The sequence below is a fragment of the Coregonus lavaretus genome (genome assembly GCF_964263955.1).
Source record: "Coregonus lavaretus genome assembly, chromosome: 5".
Classification (NCBI taxonomy): domain Eukaryota; kingdom Metazoa; phylum Chordata; class Actinopteri; order Salmoniformes; family Salmonidae; genus Coregonus; species Coregonus lavaretus.
Window position 1 is genome coordinate 38,782,798 of NC_139992.1, and position 22,455 is coordinate 38,805,252.

Genomic DNA, 22,455 nt, shown 5'->3' on the forward strand with positions numbered 1-22,455 from the left:
TATGAATAGCATAATATCTCTCTCTATATTAGATTCATGAGAGATATTAGACCTAGTAGATATAGGCCTAGCTAGCTAAATTGAATATAATATAAGTTTCAATTTCTCCCCAGCATCTGAGTCTTTAGATATGTTCTTTACCTTCATTCACTTTTGCAATGCCCACAAATTGCAAGCATACAGTAGCTTGCAAATGTGTCTATGGTCACATTTATGTTCATTAAGTTGAATTGTTGATTTGGTTCAAGTCTGCCAAAAAGAAAGGAGGCAAGCTCATTAAGGCTGAGAAGGAGCGACTTCAGAAAGATGAGAAGACAAAAGGAGGAGGGTACTCTAGGACTTCTCATTTCATTCAATCAGAATGAGAGTGCATCGAGCATATCATGTCAACCCTGTTACCCATAGATAGGCTAGACATTTGTTTTGTTCTTCATAAAGGCACTGTTCAGACGCTTCCTGAAGTAGTCTGCTCCTTGGGGGTATTCCCGTCCTAGATACAGTAGCTGTCAGTGGAAGGAGGCAGGTTACCAGTGATAATCCCAGTGCTTTGGGGATTGTTTTGGACAGACAGCAAAAGATTGCATGAGTGGAAGCAAATATCATATTGAAAGTAAGTGTGGGTAACAACAACAAAGCGTGGGTGCATTGACAGCAGTCAATCAGTGTTGAACTTACATTATTGTACAGCTGTCTAACCTCTCTCCTCAGAGGGTTGGCCATGTCACTGCCTGAGACTGTATCAGCTTTCACTACTGGGATGGAAGAAAAGGTCAGAAGATACAACAGGTTAATTACTATTCAGCAGCCGATTATGTAAAACAACAGCTCAGAAATAAATATGTTTATGTCTGATTGTTGTCACATCAAATATCCTGTGAGCCTTACAATCTTTAGCTAGCTATGTGTCATGCATAGTGCATTTTAGCTTATTTTACCTTGGTTCACTTAGCTGGTAGGTTAGGTAACAGTACAAAGTCTGCGGCTAGGTAGCAAAACTCTGGGAAACCGAATGATTAGCTAGCTAATAATAGTAATTGGCTAAACACCCTCGGTTATAAAAACATTCATTAGCTTTGTGATTAATCGATTTATTCACACGATATAATTTAGCTTTCATTACATTATAGCTAGGCTCCCTTATCGATAAATCCTCGCAGTGCAGAGTTGAAAGCTGTCTACCATGCTGAAAACTGGCTACATGGGAGCATTACGTCAAACATCGCGTCGATTCCAGGGTCACGGCTAGAAGGGATCCAGCTTTTGTCAAATTAACATCACATTTTGACTTTTCATAGCAGGTTAGGATAATTTAAGCAGCAGGTTATGATAGTTGGGTTAAGGTTTAAAAAATGAAATGTTTACGTTAATTTGACAAAAGTTGGATCCCTTCTTCCCCCACCCCCACCCCATAAAAAAGAAAAAAAAGAAGGTGGTTGTCCCACTGGCTATCATATGTTGAATGCACCAATTTGTAAGTCGCTCTTGATAAGAGCATCTGCTAAATGATGTAAATGTTCTAGCAGTGACCCGATTACACCTGGTGGAGGGACGAGCTTCGCATATGAGTGACACGATCTGACTATTAGACATTGGGCTTGTTCGACGTTGCAGGCAACCGACAGTGCAGGCGACTGCCGACTGATGCCCGTTCACATGCTAGTCGGAACTAAGAAAGTCGGATTTTTCCGACTTGCTGATTCGTTGAATGCGGCACGTGTATTAGTACAACCAGTTAGCAAGTAGGACATTTCCGAGTTTCCTAGTTCCAACTAGCACATGAACGCAGCATGACTGATCTACAAAAACCGTGCATCATAAATAACTACTCATTGGGCGCGTTTGAGTGGTAAGGCTAAAGCAACAGACTGTAGAGGAAAGTCGAGGAGTGAAGTCGGGGGAGGTGCATCTGCGACAGACGAAAGTCAGACACTAATGTGGTTTTCCAACAGCAAGGCTCAGATTAATATGGCAGTGTTGCCATTGTTTATACGTTTTTCTTCATAATGTCGAAATAAACATGTCTTCAACCCCCATATCACACACTAACAAACTGAAATCATATGTGCGTACATTGTACAATCAATTAAAATTAAATTAATGTGAGGGCCTCAAACATCACATTAATTTGTCCACTGTATACATGAATCACGGCAAAGTTGGTTCCTGTTTCGATTATGTCTTTGGTTACTTTTGCATGAGTAAAAAAACAACAACTAATGATTAATTGACAATATACAGTACAATGCAGGCGATGGCTGCAGGATGAAGTTGGTGAAGAGCAACTGCAGAAACTTGCAGTCGACTGCAGTCAAAACTTCATGATCACAGTCGACATGTAGGCGCAAGTCGGACAATTTTTATCCCCATAATGCAACACAATTTGGTCACCGACTTGACATAAGTGATCGGCTCGAATGCGCCCATTATTTTTGTAGAGTCAGACAGTGGCCCTGTTCGAGAGCATAAAACGGTGTTGTATCATGGGTACATTTTGACTGACCGACTGATCTACAAATAATATTGAGTAGTTATTTATGATGCAAGGTGATTTGTAGATCAGTCAGTCTCGACTCGCCTTTAAAGCCGGCTGCAATGTCGAATGCACCCAGTCAGTCAGTCACAATTTACCCATGATACATAGGTATCTAATCAAAAACGCATACTTTGATCAATGGGTAAAATAATGGGCGCGTTCGACATTGCAGCCAGTTGAGACTGACTGATCTACAAATCACCTTGTATCCTAAATAACGACTCTTTATTATTTGTAGATCAGTGTGAGTCAGTCAGTCACAGTTTACCCATGATACGGTTTTGATCTTCTCGAACACGGCCAATATCTTACGTTAGATAGCACGAGGAGCGTCACTCCTCCGTGACGCCATCTGATCTGACGTGAGACAACATGCACCCGATGTATTGCCCTATTCAAAACAACTGGGAACTTGGAAAAATCCGACTTCCGACTTCAGTGCATTTAAGACAACTGAGAACTCGAAAAAAACGAGCTCCAACTTGGATAAATAGTTTTGAACGGTGATCCCACTCGGAATTTTTTTTATTTTTTATTTCACCTTTATTTAACCAGGTAAGCCAGTTGAGAACAGGTTCTCATTTACAACTGCGACCTGGCCAAGATAAAGCAAAGTAGTGCAATAAAAACAACACAGAGTTACATATGGGGTAAAAAAAAACATAAAGTCAGAAATACAACAGAAAATATATATACAGTGTGTGCAAATGTAGCAAGTTATGGAGGTAAGGCAATAAATAGGCTATAGTGCAGAATAATTACAATAGTATTAACACTGGAATGCTAGATGTGCAAGAGATTATGTGCAAATAGAGATACTGGGGTGCAAAAGAGCAAAATAAATAACAATATAGGGATGAGGTAGTTGGGTGGGCTAATTTCAGATGGGCTGTGTACAGGTGCAGTGATCGGTAAGGTGCTCTGACAACTGATGCTTAAAGTTATTGAGGGAGATAAGAGTCTCCAGCTTCAGAGATTTTTGCAATTCGTTCCAGTCATTGGCAGCAGAGAACTGGAAGGAATGGCGGCCAAAGGAGGTGTTGGCTTTGGGAATGACCAGTGAGATATACCTGCTGGAGCGCAGACTACGGGTGGGTGCTGCTATGGTGACCAATGAGCTAAGATAAGGCGGGGATTTGCCTAGCAGTGATTTATAGATGGCCTGGAGCCAGTGGGTTTGACGACGAACATGTAGTGAGGACCAGCCAACAAGAGCGTACAGGTCACAGTGGTGGGTAGTGTATGGGGCTTTGGAGACAAAACGGATGGCACTGTGATAGACTACATCCAATTTGCTGAGTAGAGTGTTGGAGGCTATTTTGTAAATTACATCGCCGAAGTCAAGGATCGGTAGGATAGTCAGTTTTACGAGGGCATGTTTGGCAGCATGAGTGAAGGAGGCTTTGTTGCGAAATAGGAAGCCGATTCTAGATTTAACTTTGGATTGGAGATTCTTTATGTGAGTCTGGAAGTTGAGTTTACAGTCTAACCAGACACCTAGATATTTGTAGTTGTCCACATACTCTAGGTCAGACCCGTCGAGAGTGGTGATTCTAGTCGGGTGGGCGGGTGCTAGCAGCGTTCGATTGAAAAGCATGCATTTAGTTTTACTAGTGTTTAAGAGCAGTTGAAGGCTACTGAAGGATTGTTGTATGGCATTGAAGCTCGTTTGGAGGTTTGTTAACACAGTGTCCAATGAAGGGCCAGATGTATACAAAATGGTGTCGTCTGCGTAGAGGTGGATCTGAGAGTCACCAGCAGCAAGAGCGACATCATTGATATACACAGAGAAAAGTGTCGGCCCAAGAATTGAACCCTGTGGCACCCCCATAGAGACTGCCATAGGTCCAGACAACAGGCCCTCCGATTTGACACACTGAACTCTATCTGAGAAGTAGTTGGTGAACCAGGCGAGGCAGTCATTTGAGAAACCAAGGCTATTTAGTCTGCCAATAAGAATGCGGTGGTTGACAGAGTCGAAAGCCTTGGCCAGGTCGATGAAGACGGCTGCACAGTACTGTCTATTATCAATCGCGGTTATAATATCGTTTAGGACCTTGAGCGTGGCTGAAGTGCACCCGTGACCAGCTCGGAAACCGGATTGCATAGCGGAGAAGGTACGGTGGTATTCGAAATGGTCGATGATCTGTTTGTTAACTTGGCTTTCGAATACTTTCGAAAGGCAGGGCAGGATGGATATAGGTCTGTAGCAGTTTGGATCTAGAGTGTCACCCCCTTTGAAGAGGGGGATGACCGCGGCAGCTTTCCAATCTCTGGGGATCTCAGACGTTATGAAAGAGAGCTTGAACAGACTAGTAATAGGGGTTGCGACAATTTCGGCGGCTAGTTTTAGAAAGAAAGGGTCCAGATTGTCTAGCCCAGCTGATTTGTAGGGGTCCAGATTTTGCAGCGCTTTCAAAACATCAGCTGTCTGAATTTGTGTGAAGGAGAAGCAGGGGGGGCATGGGCAAGTTGCAGCAGAGGGTGCAGAGTTGGTGGCCGGGTTAGTGGTAGCCAGATGGAAAGCATGGCCAGCTGTAGCAAAATGCTTGTTGAAATTCTCGATTATTGTAGATTTATCGGTGGTGATAGTGTTTCCTAGCCTCAGTGCAGTGGGCAGCTGGGAGGAAGTGCTCTTATTCTCCATGGACTTTACAGTGTCCCAAAACTTTTTGGAGTTAGTGCTACAGGATGCAAATTTCTGTTTGAAAAAGTTAGCCTTTGCTTTCCTGACTGCTTGTGTATATTGGTTCCTAACTTCCCTGAAAAGTTGCATATCGCGGGGGCTATTTGATGCTAATGCTGTACGCCACAGGATGTTTTTGTGCTGGTCAAGGGCAGTCAAGTCTGAGGAGAACCAGGGGCTATATCGGTTCTTAGTTCTGTATTTTTTGAATGGGGCATGTTTATTTAAGATTGAGAGGAAATTACTTTTAAGGAACAACCAGGCATCCTCTACTGACGGAATGAGATCTATATCCATCCAGGATACCTGGGCCAGGTCAATTAGGAAGGCCTCCTCGCTAAAGTGTTTTAGGGAGCGTTTGACAGTGATGAGGGGTGGTCGTTTGACCGCGGACCCGTTACGGACGCAGGCAATAAGGCAGTGATCGCTGAGATCCTGGTTGAAGACAGCTGAGGTGTATTTAGAGGGTATGTTAGTCAGGATGATATCTATGAGGGTACCCATGTTTACGGATTTAGGGTTGTACCTGGTAGGTTCGTTGATAATTTGCGTGAGGTTGAGGGCATCTAGCTTGGATTGTAGGATGGCTGGGGTATTAAGCATATCCCAATTTAGGTCACCAAGCAGTACAAACTCTGAGGATAAATGGGGGGCAATCAATTCACATATGGTGTCCAGGGCACAGCTGGGGGCTGAGGGGGGTCTGTAGCAAGCGGCAACAGTGAGAGACTTATTTCTGGAAAGGTGGATTTTTAGAAGTAGAAGCTCAAACTGTTTGGGCACAGACCTGGATAGTATGATGGAGCTCTGCAGGCTATCTCTACAGTAGATTGCAACTCCACCCCCTTTGGCAGTTCTATCTAGACGGAAAATGTTATAGTTGGGGATGGAAATTTCAGAATTTTTGGTGGCCTTCCTGAGCCAGGATTCAGACACTGCTAGAACATCAGGGTTGGCAGAGTGTGCTAACGCAGTGAATAACTCAAACTTAGGAAGTAGACTTCTGATATTTATGTGCAAGAAACCAAGACTTTTGCGATTACAGAAGTCATCAAATGATAGCGCCTGGGGAGTAGGAGTGATACTGAGGGCTGCAGGGCCTGGGTTAGCCTCTACATCACCAGAGGAACAGAGGAGGACTAGAATAAGGATACGGCTAAAGGCTTTAAGAACTGGTCTTCTAGTGCGTTGGGTACATAGAATAAAGGGGGCAGATTTCCGGGTGTTATAGAAAAGATTCAGGGCATTATGTACAGACAAGGATATGGAAGGATATGAGTAAAGTGGAGGTAAACCTAAGCGTTGGGTAACAATGAAAGAGATAGTATCTCTAGAGGCATCAATTGAGTCGGTCTCTGAGTGTATGGGGGGAGGGACAAAGGAGCTATCTAAGGCAGGTTTAGCTAGGCTGGGGGGTCTACAGTGATATAGTACAATTAGAAATAACCGAAACAACAATAAACTAACCATGTTTGGGCTGAGGCTAAACATAAACAGGATGTAGTACCGTAAAAAGGAACAGTCCAGCAGATATCAGCTGTATAGCTGAGTTATCATAAGGTCCGGTGGTGAAGCACTTGTGAGTAAGAGGCCACGGATAGCGTGTGCTAGCGGGCCAGGGCTAGCAGATGGATGGAAACTCAGGCCTCTTTCTAGAGCGCAGACTTTGCATTTTACATTTTAGTCATTTAGCAGACGCTCTTATCCAAAGCGACTTACAGTTAGTGAGTGCATTTTTTTTTTTTTCATACTGTCCCCCCGTGGGAATTGAACCCACAACCCTGGCGTTGCAACCCTGGCGTTGCAAGCGCCATGCTCTACCAACTGAGCTACACGGGGCCCATAGCTACACGGCCTGAAGATCACTGACGTCATGATTCGACCTCGTATTTTTCCGAGTTCCCAGATGTCGTGAAAGCACAATAAGATAAAGTACATTATGGTTTTGATCCTCTCGAACACGTGCATACATGGACCTGTGTGTCAAAATTTTGATTGTATTACTTAATTAGCCTTTTTTTCTTATTTGTTTTGATTTTATCACTTAATTTGATTGTATGACCCATTTTTTTTTTATAAAAAAAAGGGCAAATGAAGTCATACAATCAAAATCTAACACGAGTTCATAAACAACGCCATAAAGCGTTGTACATTTCGCAAACCAAAATATTGAACTACTGTGCGTGCGTTACCGTTTCCATGGTAACTTGGACGCATTATCTTGCTACAGCTAAATACTATATCCCCTAACTTTATATTCTGTATGTTCTCTCCTTGTTAGCCACCCAAGGATGCAAAGGTGACTCTGTTAACTACTGTTATGAATAGCATAATATCGATTCATGAGAGATATAACATGCTAGACCTAGTAGATATAGCTAGCTAGCTAGCTAAATTGAATATAATAGCATGTTCTCAATTTCTCCCCAGAATCTCTGAGTCTAAGTTCTTTAGATAGCTATGTTCTTTACCTTCACACTCAACTTTTGTAATGCACACAACTTGCAATAATTCATTAGTTTGCAAATGTGTCTATGATCACAATTGATTACATTTGTTCATTAAGTTGAATTGTTGATTTGGTTCAAGTCTGCCCAAAAGAAAGGAGGCAAGCTCAGTAAGGCTGAAAAAGAGCAACTTCAGAAAGAGAAGGATGAGAGAAGACAAAAGGAAGAGGGTACTGTCATTTCTCGTTATCATTCAATCCATGACAAAACCTTTGTTGTATGCTAATGGTTGTATGTCTGTGTGTGCATTTGTACCGTTTGATCTGTGCTATTGAACTGCCATTTGTATTATGAGATGCTTCAATAGTATGCACAGTGATACATCAGTAAGACATCAGATACATTCATGGGGCTACTTCAATAGCATGTACTGTATGTTTGACCCATGACTCCTTTCCACCTCTGCTGTGTAGAGGCTTGACTCCTGGCTGAGAAAGAGGAGCAGGGGAGGCTGGAGAGAGAGAGGAAGGAGCAGGAGGAGCATCAGAGACTGGAGCTAAAGGTGTTACCATCACTGACCTTTATCATTCATGGTTATCGCTGTGTTTGTGTACGGAGAGGGCTCTTGAAGTTAAACCTGTCCATAATGTCCTAATGAAAAATAGTGATCATTGCTTGCTTTCTGTGACAGGACAAAGATCGCAGAGAGGACAAGCTGAACGAACTGCGTCATCTACTGGAAGAGAAACAGACTGCAGTCACCAAGTGGGAGACTGAGTCCAGAGAAAAAGCCAAGGTGTGTGATTGTTCTAAAGCTCTGGCCTGACTTTTGTGTAGTTACTGAAGATATTTGCCCTGATAGTCCTAGCCTTCATGTTATGTTTTTTAAACACCATGTCCAAGAGACTACCATAATGGCATGCCTTGGTAGACGTAGACATATAAACCAGATGAGCCCTATTTGACATTGTTAAAATCTGCTCTTATGTTTCTCCCCAGTGGGACAGGTACATGCGTTGTGATGGGAGTCCAGACCCCTCAGTCCAGCAGGAGATCAACACCTTCATCAACCTGTGGAGGGAGGACCCAGAGGTCCAGATCAAACCGGTTCTGAAGGAGTGTGCCCTGGCTCTACAGGTAGGTTTACTATTAAACACCAGGGTCACATTAAGGAGACATGAAACAGGAGTAAACAAAGGTGATTCTACCAGTTCTGAATGTGTCTGATAAGAACGCTCATTTCAGTTTTGCATTTGAAAACACTTGTTCCTGTTTGACCCCACTTAACGTGACCCAGTCAAGAGCACTTCTATTTGAGACATGTATTGATCTATAAGGATTCTACCAAATGAATGATGAACATAAACATGGCTGCCCTTTATCTCCGCCTGCAGCTGCTAGAGGAGCTGGAGGGTATGCTGAGGGACCAGCCTGAACCAGCTGATGCCCTGAGGTACCAGGAGACCCTGCTCTCCATCCAGACTCTCATCCAGTCTAAACATGACCACACCACTGACGAGATACTCAAGGTAGGGGTACTGATGATGTATAAGACATGCAGAAAACATGTCTGCAAGTTTTGTAATGTAAGATGAGCATGTTTTGCTGATGTCTGTTTGTTTTTCACTGGCCACAGTGAGCGAATGCTCACTCAGACATTGAGACGGGGAACATGCAGACAGTGGTCCAGGATGACAACTTCACACTGTGTCTGTGGGCCAACCTCAACAAGAACCCAAGGCACGTCACAGACGTCGGTCTGATTTTCATTCTATTCACTTCACACAAATAGAGACTTTCTATCTAGTCTCCTTGCTAACAGTCTGTTTATACTCAAACCCATTCTTATGGATGCGTTGGGTAAAGCGAAAACAGAACAATTTAGTATTTTCAATTTGTGACAGTGTTTCTCTTTCTGTGGCTCTCCAGGTTTAAAGGGTTCCACTTCGAGGAGGTGGGGCTGGGCTTTGAGCTGCCCAAACAGCTGGCCGTCAGTGACATCGCTGTGAGAATCCTCCACACCCACTACGACCATTTGTCTCACCTGGCCAACCTGAAAGGCCAGACCCCATAGCAGGATGTCTCTGGGCCAGGGAGGAGCCCCTTCTGGAGGGAGCGACCCCCGCGAGGGAACGGAGGGAGATGGTGACGGGAGATGGAGCACACAGCAGGGAGGTGCAGAGGAAGAGGTGCAGTCTGTCAGGGGGTCCGAAGGCAGGAAGGTAAGCTGGATACAACAATCATAGGATTAATGAAAAGTTGTTTAAAAGTGACATAGGCTAACATCTGTGTGCATGTGCATGTGTGTCAGAGTGCGGTGAGTGTGATGTCTATGAGTGTGGTCCTCTGTAGCTCAATTGGTAGAGCATGGCGCTTGTAACGCCAGGGTAGTGGGTTCGATCCCCGGGACCACCCATACGTAAAAATGTATGCACGTGTGACTAAGTCGCTTTGGATAAAAGCGTCTGCTAAATGGCATATTATTATTATTATTATGAAGGAGGAGTGGTCAGAAGCAGCTGGAGGATGTGAAACAGAAGCTGGAGGAGAAAGGGAGTCAGATAGATACCATGCTAGAGGGAGATGACTCAGGTGAGAGACTACAACTGCCTCAGAGGACAAAGTAGTCAAATAACATGATATATTTCACTGTTCTGTTTGGATTCTTTTTAGTGTGTCATGTTTAGCGTTGCAATCAGGAGGGAATAAGTAGGAAATCCGTGAGTCCTCCAAACAAGATTTCTGGAAAAAATGGAATTTTGGCAAAGTTACCAGAATTTTGCAACCCTAGTCATGTTACTATAAAAACTGCTTGAGAATTAACCAGTCCCTTTCATTCCATATTGTGATTCCCATGTCCACCTGTACGTACAGTGGGGAGAACAAGTATTTGATACACTGCTGATTTTGCAGGTTTTCCTACTTACAAAGCATGTAGAGGTCTGTAATTTTTATCATAGGTACACTTCAATTGTGAGAGACGGAATCTAAAACAAAAATACAGAAAATCACATTGTATGATTTTTAAGTAATTAATTTGCATTTTTTTTATTGCATGACATAAGTATTTGATACATCACAAAAGCAGAACTTAATATTTGGTACAGAAACCTTTGTTTGCAATTACAGAGATCATACGTTTCCTGTAGGTCTTGACCAGGTTTGCACATACTGCAGCAGGGATTTTCGCCCACTCCTCCATACAGACCTTCTCCAGATCCTTCAGGTTTCGGGGCTGTCGCTGGGCAATACGGACTTTCAGCTCCCTCCAAAGATGTTCTATTGGGTTCAGGTCTGGAGACTGGCTAGGCCACTCCAGGACCTTGAGATGCTTCTTACAGAGCCACTCCTTAGTTGCCCTGGCTGTGTGTTTCGGGTCGTTGTCATACTGGAAGACCCAGCCACGACCCATCTTCAATGCTCTTACTGAGGGAAGGAGGTTGTTGGCCAAGATCTCGCGATACATGGCCCCATCCATCCTCCCCTCAATACGTTGCAGTCGTTCTGTCCCCTTTGCAGAAAAGCATCCCCAAAGAATGATGTTTCCACCTCCATGCTTCACGGTTGGGATGGTGTTCTTGGGGTTCTACTCATCCTTCTTCTTTCTCCAAACACGGCGAGTGGAGTTTAGACCAAAAAGCTCTATTTTTGTCTCATCAGACCACATGACCTTCTCCCATTCCTCCTCTGGATCATCCAGATGGTCATTGGCAAACTTCAGACGGGCCTGGACATGCGCTGTCTTGAGCAGGGGGACCTTGCGTGCGCTGCAGGATTTTAATCCATGACGGCGTAGTGTGTTACTAATGGTTTTCTTTGAGACTGTGGTCCCAGCTCTCTTCAGGTCATTGACCAGGTCCTGCCGTGTAGTTTTGGGCTGATCCCTCACCTTCCTCATGATCATTGATTCCCCACGAGGTGAGATCTTGCATGGAGCCCCAGACCGAGGGTGATTGACCGTCATTTTGAACTTCTTCCATTTTCTAATAATTGTGCCAACAGTTGTTGCCTTCTCACCAAGCTGCTTGCCTATTGTCCTGTAGCCCATCCCAGCCTTGTGCAGGTCTACAATTTTATCCCTGATGTCCTTACACAGCTCTCTGGTCTTGGCCATTGTGGAGAGGTTGGAGTCTGTTTGATTGAGTGTGTGGACAGGTGTCTTTTATACAGGTAATGGGTTCAAACAGGTGCAGTTAATACAGGTCATGAGTGGAGAACAGGAGGGCTTCTTAAAGAAAAACTAACAGGTCTGTGAGAGCCGGAATTCTTACTGGTTGGTAGGTGATCAAATACTTATGTCATGCAATAAAATGCAAATTAATTACTTTAAAAATCATACAATGTGATTTTCTGGATTTTTGTTTTAGATTCCGTCTCTCACAGTTGAAATGTACCTATGATAAGAATTACAGACCTGTACATGCTTTGTAAGTAGGAAAACCTGCAAAATTGGCAGTGTATCAAATACTTGTTCTCCCCACTGTATGTCCTGTCCAGGTGAGGGAGACTCCGCCCCCACTCCAATGGACCCAGTGATTGACAGCTATGCGGATCAGGTGGTGGACCTGTAGCAGTACACGCCCCTGGGAGGAGTCTTCTACTGTGATGTGTTCTGTCTGCCGCCACAGTCCCAACAACTCAACGGATGGGAGATGAGAGAGGTGAACCAGAACCACCAAGTACAGCACGTATCATTTCTGACAGCAGTTTCCCTTCCTACCACTCAGTGTAATGGTCCTGTGTAGCTCAGTTGGTAGAGCATGGCGCTTGCAACGCCAGGGTTGTGGGTTCGATTCCCACCGGGGGCCAGTATGAAAAATGTATGCACTCACTAACTGTAAGTCACTCTGGATAAGAGCGTCTGCTAAATTACTAAAATCTCAATCTAAAATCTAATGGACTGTCACTGAATGTGTAAACTCCTCGATAAAGTACAACTCCTCTTTGCAGTTGTTAGATATGATGCATTAATCAAGGAGACTAGATAGCCTTGAGGAAAGTAACAGAAACACTTCTGCCTTTATTTCTTTAAGTTAACATTAGTGTCTCTCGCCCCAACCCCCAACTGTTGGACACAGGGCTGCAGCCGTTCCCCTACCACACAGACCAGTCCCAGATCCAGGGGACGGTGGGGTCCTGACCTGTCCCCCTGCCTGACTCTGTCCTGTTGCTGGAGGACCCCCAGATGGCCTGCTGGGACCCTGAAGGTGAGAGAGACACCTGGAGTAGAACTGGACAGGCTCTACATTGACTGGGACTGATATGATACTGTTACATACATGTATTTAACATTTCCCAGATTCTGAATGTAGTTCCGACCTTGTGGGGGGTACTTTACACAAAATGTACAGAACTTTGAGATAGAAATGTGTAGAGTTGACATGATTCCCTATTCTACATAATTGAGAGCCGTGATGTCTATTCAACACATCTAAAATGATCTGTCAATCAATCAATAGGTCAGCACTGGAAGACAGACTGCATCAGTGAGACGTCGTTTGACGAGGCTGAGCGGAAGATCTCCTTCAAGATGGACACGTTCTACGCCTTCACGCTGCTACAGGACTCGTATGCCAACATGCCGTTCCAGAGCTGGGAGCTCAGACCACTGGGACAGGACTCTCCCCTGCTCACCATAACCGCAGCCCTTACTGAAGTCAGCATCAACATCAAGGCAAGAACTCACAATCTGTCATGCTCCATCTACTCCATAGACATACTGTTGGGTGCATCTCATCTGTCTAAAATGGCTTCTTCTATTTGTGAACATTCCTCAGTGATTCATTTCTGGAGAAACAGTATTGTGGAACTCTATCCAAGGTTTTCAGTGGTAATGAAGGAAACGAGGCTATTATAGTATCGAGGCATTGCCCAGATCCATGACATAATGCATCCTGACTCCTTGCTCCTCTCTCCGACAGGGCAGCAAGTGTATGATCCAGTCAGACCAGGAGAGAGGACTGAACCACATCCTGGGCCAGTGGATGAGTCCCTCTGGCCTGCAGAAAGCCATGGTCAGTGCCGGGGTCAACATCTTCGTCAACCAATACTCAGACAAATATGTCAGCGTAAACACAAAGGTGATGCCATCAACCCGTATACTGTGGATTAGATGATGAATGTTACACAAAGCAATGTGGGCACACAATTCATGTTGCTTGTAACACTGTTGAACCTGTATAGCTTTTTGTAACAAAAACCTGTTAGCAACTCATGGGAAACCTACAGTAGATTAGGATTGATAGGTTGGGGTGAGAAACATCTGATGCAGTATCCTTCTCCTCCCCTGTAGGACACCCCCCCCCCAAAAAAAGTGCAACAAATCACCAACTCATTGGAACTGAAAATCTGGTTAGGCTTAAATTGTGTTGAAAAGCTTGTCTCATAATATGAACCTTTTCTCCAGGACCCTCTGATAGAACACGCTGTGTATGAACAGATGGCCCTGCTCTCCTCTGCCTTCTCCTGGAGCCAGTGGAACACACAGTGTGGCCAGGAACATCTGGCGCTACAGGTACACACACACACCTAGAGATGCATACTGTTTAAACACACTCACATCCTCGCTCTCGTCTGTCACGCATACACACGTAGAATGAGGAAGTGTGCTTGTATAGAGGACCGCCCCAGAAAGTAACAGAAGTAGCTTCAGAAATCAGGAACAAGAGCTGCAGTGCATATAGGGGAAACACTGAGCTGGTTGACTGGACTTGATTGAGATTCACCTCTAGTACTGACCCACATTTCCTTGCACCTGCATAGTACTTTGTCAGTGCAGATGGATAGGCTATTGACCCTACTATTGTCACCGCCTCCTTCGCCTAGCAGCCATCCCAGTGCCAGAGTGGTTGTGGTGTGTATGTGTCGTAGTATTTGTACAGTAGGATTAACATCTCCCAGGTGTGTGAGCACCTAGACCCGGTCCGAGAGGACTCATGGTGTGTGTACCTGCTGGGGGCCCAGAGGAACCAGAGGCTGAGGATCAAGGAACACAGTGAGGCGTTCTCTCCAGAACTGGACCCCGGCAGTGAGTTCCACTCCACCTTCCTGCACATGCTACGAGACAGCATGTCCCCCACAGGACAGGAACGACACTCACCACCTGTTTGTCGATGCCGTGCATAGACTGCTGTGTGCCACACGGCCTCTCACATACTCCTGACTACAGTAGATACTAGACCCCCAAGCTCTATGTCGGAGTAGCCAACAACCACAGATCTAAGATCAGATTTGACTATTCCCGATCATAACTTTAACCATTAGGGGGAATATGTATATCTGATCTTGTATCAGAGGTTAGCGGCAACTTCAACCTACGGAACAACGTGGGTATGACTGACTGCTCACTGTGAACTTTAATAGACCTCTAACCCTTACAACAGATGGACCCTCATGTAAAACCACAAAGCTTATTTCTGTAGAATAAAGTTCCTTTATTGTGTAAAGTTTCACTCCCCATCTTTGGAACATACAAAAGTATGAATTTCATAAGTGAGCATTTAAAGAAGTAGAGTAAAAACCATATGTGAGTTTGTAACAAACGCTGGTTATGACAAAAACAGATGCAATATAATAGATATTCACATATCCCCACACAGTCTAATGCTGTCAAACGATAAATTAAACATTAAAAAATGGCAGCGTATTACCAAGGTTCATACATTTAATTTTTTAAAAACGATTTCACCTGCAACACCAAATTAATGCAAAATAATTCTTAAAATGGTGGCCTCTTCAGGCAACCGCCATAATAGATTCAGAAGTTTACTATGAAATGTGTTTTGAAAAGCAAAAACTGCTAAATCCACTGTCCATGAGCAAGCATGTTGATGTCCATAGGATGATGGACCAACAAACGCTCAAAAGGTGTGACGTGATTGGATAGCATGCGCTGAAGTCCATTACATGATTGGACAACCCAACGCTAGTGTCCTTCTTGACTTGATTGGTCAACATTGTGCCCACATATACAACAGCCAACAACCGGCCAATAACATTACAATCCCCCTTCTGTAATGGCGTGGTAGAATGTCTCCGGGCACCAATAGGAAATCTCCCTTAGCTGTGGTGGTCAGTGTTCAGTAGCCCCAGTACCAACACACCGACTGCTTCTGTCTTCAAGTGCTCTCTCTTCACACACTAACTAGTCTAACACACGTGATGGTTAAAGTTGCAGAAGAAGACCGTCCAGGGGTTGAACATACCCCGAGGCCTGCCTGTCCATCACTCTGTCTGTTGGGGCCACAGCACCTCTAAACCGGTGGCTGTCCATTGTGCCTCAGCCCTGTGTAGGGCCACAGGAGCTGCTGGATGGTCACCCAGGAGTCCCCGGTCCCCACGGGCGCTGCGTCCACGGCCGGCTGCAGCACCAGGCTGGCTAGGAGGGCCAGGAGGCCTGCTAGGACCACTACTAGGGCCAGCCACAGCCATAGTCCCCGGGACCCACTGGCTGCAGACGCAGGCCGGGAGGAGTAGCCCAAACACGGGGCTGCTGCAGCCTGCTCTGCCAGGCTGGGACTGGAGAGAACGGGAGAGAAGGAAAGAGAAGATTTAGAATGGACGCCAAGTAAAACTTAGCCTTGGTTAGCCAAAGCGAAGCTAATGTCTGGATGAGACAGTCAGTCTGCTTTAGTCAGCTGGTTGTCTGTCTTCCCAAAGCAGTGATGTAGCGATGCTAGGCTAAGTTAAGATGGTGTTAGCAGCATGGACTGACCACCACTCCAAAGCGTTCTCTGTAGCACACACCTGGTACATAGAAAATAGAAATAGAGCACTAGAGAACTGCAACATGCTGAGCGGCAAGGCAATGCATGTCTCACATACACTCCAGAGGGGGCGCACACACACACACACACACACAGTCACAGCAGTTCTCCTGATGGGAATGCATGGAAGAGATTAGAGCTGACAGAGTTTGTTTGAAGCAGAAACACTGAACTGAGACCGAGTACCCCACCATACCACAACAACATGTCCAGAGACCGCTCGGGGCTCAGAGACTTGGGCCAGATTCACAAAGCGTTTGCTCTAGACCAGGTATATTGTTTACGCCAGCCTTTCTGCTCAGTCAATCTGGACCAGAGTCTGCTCCCTGGACCTAAAGCAGCACAGCCTGGAAGCCAGATCTGCTTCTGATTTAACCAACTGCTTTACATTTGGCAAGCAGATGGCTAAAGCAGAAAACAGACAGGAATCCAGGCTACAGCATCTAGAAGCCTTTTCACACTACTGAGCCAAGCAGAGTTATACTGCTCTGCCCTCGTTACGCATCCACCCCATCGTAGTTGGCAAAAAATACATATCTGAGACAGCACAGTACAGTGTGGTTCAGGTCGGCACGATGGTGTGAAAAGTGTATAAGCCTCAGGAGTGGCAGAGAAGCTACTAAGCCTAACCAGCTACGTAGCAGTGAAAAGCAGTGCTGCCTGGCTGTAGCTGATAGCTAAACATGGTTGGTTGGTTCACTACTAACGTCTTGTTGGGCATAATCAGGGCGGTGATTTTGTTGCCCAGCTCAGTGAGACTGGACTTCCTCTGAACAGGCTCCTCCCTCCTCTCCTCCTCTGAAGGGGAGTCTGCGTCGTAAGCAGGCCTGTGGGATGGGACGGGCATGCACGGTTCACACACAAAAAAATACATTACACACATACCGACACTAATGCATGTCTCACACACACACACTTGTTTAACACAACATTTATTTTGTTACATACATGCTCAGGGCATGTACACAAACACACAAAGATACTCTGCAATCAATGTTCCACATGCACTTGTTATGTACGCAGGTTGTACTCCTGACTGTACGTTCAACTACAGACTTGTTACATACAGTGAGGGTAAAAAGTATTTGATCCCCTGCTGATTTTGTACGTTTGCCCACTGACAAATAAATGATCAGTCTATAATTTGATGGTAGGTTTATTTGAACAGTGAGAGACAGAATAACAACAAAAAAATCCAGAAAAACATTTGCATTTTAATGAGGGAAATAAGTATTTGACCCCCTCTCAATCAAAGATTTCTGGCTCCCAGGTGTCTTTTATACAGGTAACGAGCTGAGATTAGGAGTGCTCCTAATTTCAGCTTGTTACCTGTAAAAAAGACACCTGTCCACAGAAGCAATCAATCAATCAGATTCCAAACTCTCCACCATGGCCAAGACCAAAGAGCTCTCCAAGGATGTCAAGGACAAGATTGTAGCCCTACACAAGGCTGGAATGGGCTACAAGACCATCGCCAAGCAGCTTGGTGAGAAGGTGACAACAGTTGGTGCGATTATTCGCAAATGGAAGAAACACAAAAGTACTGTCAATCTCCCTCGGCCTGGGACTCCATGCAAGATCTCACCTCGTGGAGTTGCAATGATCATGAGAACGGTGAGGAATCAGCCCAGAACTACCCGGGAGGATCTTGTCAATGATCTCAAGGCAGCTGGGACCATAGTCACCAAGAAAACAATTGGTAACACACTACGCCGTGAAGGACTGAAATCCTGTAGCGCCCGCAAGGTCCCCCTGCTCAAGAAAGCACATATACATGCCCGTCTGAAGTTTGCCAATGAACATCTGAATGATTCAGAGGAGAACTGGGTGAAAGTGTTGTGGTCAGATGAGACCAAAATGTAGCTCTTTGGCATCAACTCACCACGCCGTGTTTGGAGGAGGAGGAATGCTGCCTATGACCCCAAGAACACCATCCCCACCGTCAAACATGGAGGTGGAAACATTTACATTAAATTTACATTTTAGTCATTTAGCAGACGCTCTTATCCAGAGCGACTTACAGGAGCAATTAGGGTTAAGTGCCTTGCTCAAGGGCACATTAACGTCATTTAGCAGACGCTCTTAGCCAGAGCGACTCACAAATTGGTGCGTTCACCCTATAGCCAGTGGGATAACCACTTTACAATTTGGGGGGTGGGGGGTGGGGGGGGGGGGGGGGGGGGGTGTTTTTCTGCTAAGGGGACAGGACAACTTCACTGCATCAAAGGGACGATGGACGGGGCCATGTACCATCAAATCTTGGGTGAGAACCTCCTTCCCTCAGCCAAGGCATTGAAAATGGGTTGTGGATGGTATTCCAGCATGACAATGACCCAAAACACACGGCCAAGGCAACAAAGGAGTGGCTCAAGAAGAAGCACATTAAGGTCCTGGAGTGGTCTAGCCAGTCTCCAGACCTTAATTTACAATTTAGTCATTTAGCAGACGCTCTTATCCAGAGCGACTTACAGTTAGTGAGTGTATACATTTTCATACTGGTCCCCCGTGGGAATCAAACCCACAACCCTGACGTTGCAAGCGCCATGCTCTACCAACTGAGCTACATGGGACTTCCCATAGAAAATCTGTGGAGGGAGCTGAAGGTTCGAGTTGCCAAACGTCAGCCTCGAAACCTTAATGACTTGGAGAAGATCTGCAAAGAGTAGTGGGACAAAATCCCTCCTGAGATATGTGCAAACCTGGTGGCCAACTACAAGAAACGTCTGACCTCTGTGATTGCCAACAAGGGTTTTGCCACCAAGTACTAAGTCATGTTTTGCAGAGGGGTCAAATACTTATTTCCCTCATTAAAATGCAAATCAATTTATAACATTTTTGACATGCGTTTTTCAGGATTTTTTTGTTGTTATTCTGTCTCTCACTGTTCAAATAAACCTACCATTAAAATTATAGACTGATAATTTCTTTGTCAGTGGGCAAACGTACAAAATCAGCAGGGGATCAAATACTTTTTTCCCCTCACTGTACATAGAGTACATGGTTGGGTAAATTAAAATGTACACATCATGCAGAATGTTTGTTTTCAGGTTGAGGTAATGTGCGACACACGTGTGCTTCTGACACACAGCAGACATCAGGCCTTACCCCTTCATCATCATCATGAGTGAAGGCTCGTCAGTCTCAACCCAAGCCCCGGAGCTAACAAAGCGCTTTAGAGGAGGACGCGTCGTGCTCTTCCCTGTCACATTCCTGTAACCACACCACATACATACACAATCCACACGTCACATTCCACACGACACCCAACACAGACTACACAACCAGCACGTCATGTTTTAACAAAGGCCCCTAATTTACAAACACCTAGATGCAAATTTCTTCCTCAGAAATCAGAATGGTGTTTGTTTTGCAAAGCAGGGTCAAGACTGCGTTGAAATATTCTTCAACAACTCCGTATTTCCCACACACACACACACAGTGCTGTAGTCTACCTACCAGGGAGATCTGCGAGTGAGTCTCTCTGCCTCAGTCTCTGTGGTGTCCTGTGCTTTATTGGGCATGTCAAAGTGCATGGGTCCCCCTCCCCCACCGGACCGGGGGATAGCTGCTATGCTGACCCGTCGGGCTGATGCCTGAGGAAAGGAGGAATAGGGAAACCCTTTTTTCAAATACAAGACAGTGCACAGATGCAGACAGTGATTACTACAGTGACTAAAACAGCAGTACAGTATCATTCACTGAACCTACTGACCTACCTTATAGTACGCCGATCCAGATTGTTTCTTGACTCTGAAATCATCTGAAGGAAAAAATATTCAGTATTAGAAAGAAACATAAGATAGAGGTGTGTATGTGTGTTCCTCACCTGAGTGTGTTCCTCCAGAGTGGGTTCCGAAGGACCTCTCGTTCTGCAGCATGTTTTCTCTCAGCTCCGTGAGCTCAGCATGTTCCTTAGTGTACATCCTCCTCAGGTTCTCTACATGCTGGATCATTATCTCTACTGCCTTGCCTATACGAGACTCCTGGAGGGGGAGAGAGACATCACACAGACGCAGACCTACACAGTCTACCTATATGACTCCTCAAAGGGGAGGAGAGAGGGGGACAAATCACGCAATTCAATTGTACTGTACCTGATGTATGGCGCCCAGCATCTCTGAGCGACTGGACACTCTGGTCATGGACTGGATGAGGATGTCCAGGTTCTTTTGAAGTCTCTGGATGATCTCCATAGACTGGTTATCATCCTCACACAGAGGAGACAGGGCCTGGCAAGAGCAGATACAAGGAAGGTAAAATAGAAATTGTATACCCTTCTCACCTGTAGCAGGTCCTGACAGCTACATTTGGATACCTCACTCCTGTGTCCCCCGCTTCAACCCTGTCCCTTTACATGTGGTTCAACTGTCTCCCTTGTCCCCAGTCCCTCCCTCTCACACCTCTCACCTGTAGTAGTCCCTGGCAACTGGACACCTCCCTCCGGACGTTCTCCTCTGCCAGGTCCCGTGACCTCTCCTCCAGCCTCAGCCTCTTCTCCAGGGTGAACATGTCACACTTAAAGCCCAAGGACAGGCGCTGGAACTCCGTCTGACAGATAGACAACACAGCCTTAACTCTATGGTACATACAGAGATAATCAAGAGAAATAAATGGTTGGAATGCTTACCACTACCTCAATCTCCTTTTCGTTAGGGGACAGGCTGCAATGAGGAAAACAGTATTACAGTATATGTCACTAGAAAACAGAGCTATGAGTGTCACAGTACCTGAGAGCATTTATATTATCTTGCAATGCATCTCTAAAATATGAGGTATTGTACTGTATGTTGAGTAGCCTACCTGCTTCTGTCCCCTATGGTTGAGTCCTCAGAAACAACAGAGGTTTCAGCTGGTACGACACACAGAGAGAGAGCGAGAAAGAGGTTCATGTTTTAAAATATCAAATCATTGGTCTTGCTATTGATCTCTCTTTTACAATAGAAAGAGGGAGATTAGAAAAACTATATCGACCACACAACGTGACAATTTCATTTTGACTTCAGTCAGTAATTAGACTTATACTAGCATTAAAATATTAAGAACATTATCAGCTGAGGAATCTGGGGTTAACTCACCTTCCTTCTCAGTGGTAACACTGGTTTCACTCAGGTCCTCTGGTACCTTCCCTTCCTCGATGACATCCATATTGTGAGACAGCTCCTGGATGATTGCGGTGAACGTTACACCCTCCGTACACACACACTTCTCCCTCACTGTACACACACACACTTCTCGGTCTCGCTGCTATCCTCCGCCTCAGACACACACACACTCGATTCTAATGATCTAACAGACTGTATCCGGTAACCAATGTAACATTTACAGATCTAGCTAGGTATACTGTAGGACTATCATCCATTCTGCCAGAGCGCTGTGAAGTGCTTCCCTGTGTAGATAAGCACAGAGTCGACTAAAGTGAAAGAATGTTCACTCCAAGACAGGAATGATTACATTTTCTCAATAAGTCATAAGGTCTCTCACTATCACAGCGCTCTTATCTCAAATGATTTATTCCCTACATAGTGCACTACTTTTGATCAGAACCCCTTGTAGTGCACTAGGGATTAGGGTGCCATTTGAGACAGGGGGCCATATATCATTAAATAGACCGCTCACCAGTTCCTTCTTGAACTTGCTCCTGAGAACCAGTGAGTCAATTTTGGCTCCTGACGGGTCAGGGGTCATAGCATCCCTTGGACCATGTGATGGGTCAGTGGACGTAACAGTCAGTCCATCCATGGTCTGAGAGCCTCCGTCCCCTGCCAGACTGACAGTCCCTGTAGAGCCAGTGAAAGGAGTGTTACACACATGCAAACACACACTTTCACCTTCTCACACACTCACGTACACAGAGACAATGTTGGCAGGAGGCCATAGCTCCTCTATTTCCTCCTACCTGCCAAGTCCCCCTCCACTGTAGGCACCTGCACCACTGACTCCTGTATGCCCTCCTCCTCCTCAAGTACTGGCAACAGGCTGGAACACACACACACATTATAGAGCGCTGCAGCAATTCCACCATGC

At 45.3% G+C, this 22,455-nt stretch overlaps 2 protein-coding genes and 1 pseudogene across 3 annotated transcripts in view; 1 reads left to right on the plus strand and 2 right to left on the minus strand.

Moving 5' to 3' along the window:
- LOC311129443 (electron transfer flavoprotein regulatory factor 1-like) overlaps positions 1-757 on the minus strand; it is a 65,239-nt gene extending 64,482 nt beyond the window's left edge. The window contains exon 1 of the mRNA XM_084161728.1: positions 676-757. The gene's annotated coding sequence lies outside the window, so the exon portion shown is untranslated. The remainder of the gene's footprint in view (positions 1-675) is intronic.
- LOC311129250 (dynein axonemal intermediate chain 7-like) lies at positions 583-14,828 on the plus strand (annotated as a pseudogene). Its single transcript has 17 exons — positions 583-610; positions 734-786; positions 7,809-7,896; positions 8,140-8,228; positions 8,358-8,462; positions 8,666-8,803; positions 9,061-9,195; positions 9,303-9,406; positions 9,596-9,888; positions 9,978-10,042; positions 10,167-10,258; positions 12,164-12,327; positions 12,732-12,873; positions 13,126-13,340; positions 13,588-13,746; positions 14,073-14,180; positions 14,567-14,828. The product of its transcript is annotated as a dynein axonemal intermediate chain 7-like (transcript).
- Positions 14,829-15,125: 297 nt separating this feature from the next.
- Positions 15,126-22,455, minus strand: part of LOC311129080 (inositol 1,4,5-triphosphate receptor associated 2-like) — a gene marked incomplete at its 5' end in the record, with an annotated part of 27,809 nt that continues 20,479 nt past the window's right edge. The window contains 13 exons of the mRNA XM_084161349.1: positions 15,126-16,183; positions 17,139-17,258; positions 19,537-19,641; positions 19,888-20,024; positions 20,148-20,191; positions 20,258-20,414; positions 20,526-20,660; positions 20,839-20,979; positions 21,059-21,092; positions 21,232-21,280; positions 21,507-21,591; positions 22,048-22,208; positions 22,328-22,435. Coding sequence (XP_084017475.1) covers positions 15,919-16,183; positions 17,139-17,258; positions 19,537-19,641; positions 19,888-20,024; positions 20,148-20,191; positions 20,258-20,414; positions 20,526-20,660; positions 20,839-20,979; positions 21,059-21,092; positions 21,232-21,280; positions 21,507-21,591; positions 22,048-22,208; positions 22,328-22,435 — 1,541 coding nt within the window. The 3' untranslated portion in view covers positions 15,126-15,918. The remainder of the gene's footprint in view (positions 16,184-17,138; positions 17,259-19,536; positions 19,642-19,887; positions 20,025-20,147; positions 20,192-20,257; positions 20,415-20,525; positions 20,661-20,838; positions 20,980-21,058; positions 21,093-21,231; positions 21,281-21,506; positions 21,592-22,047; positions 22,209-22,327; positions 22,436-22,455) is intronic.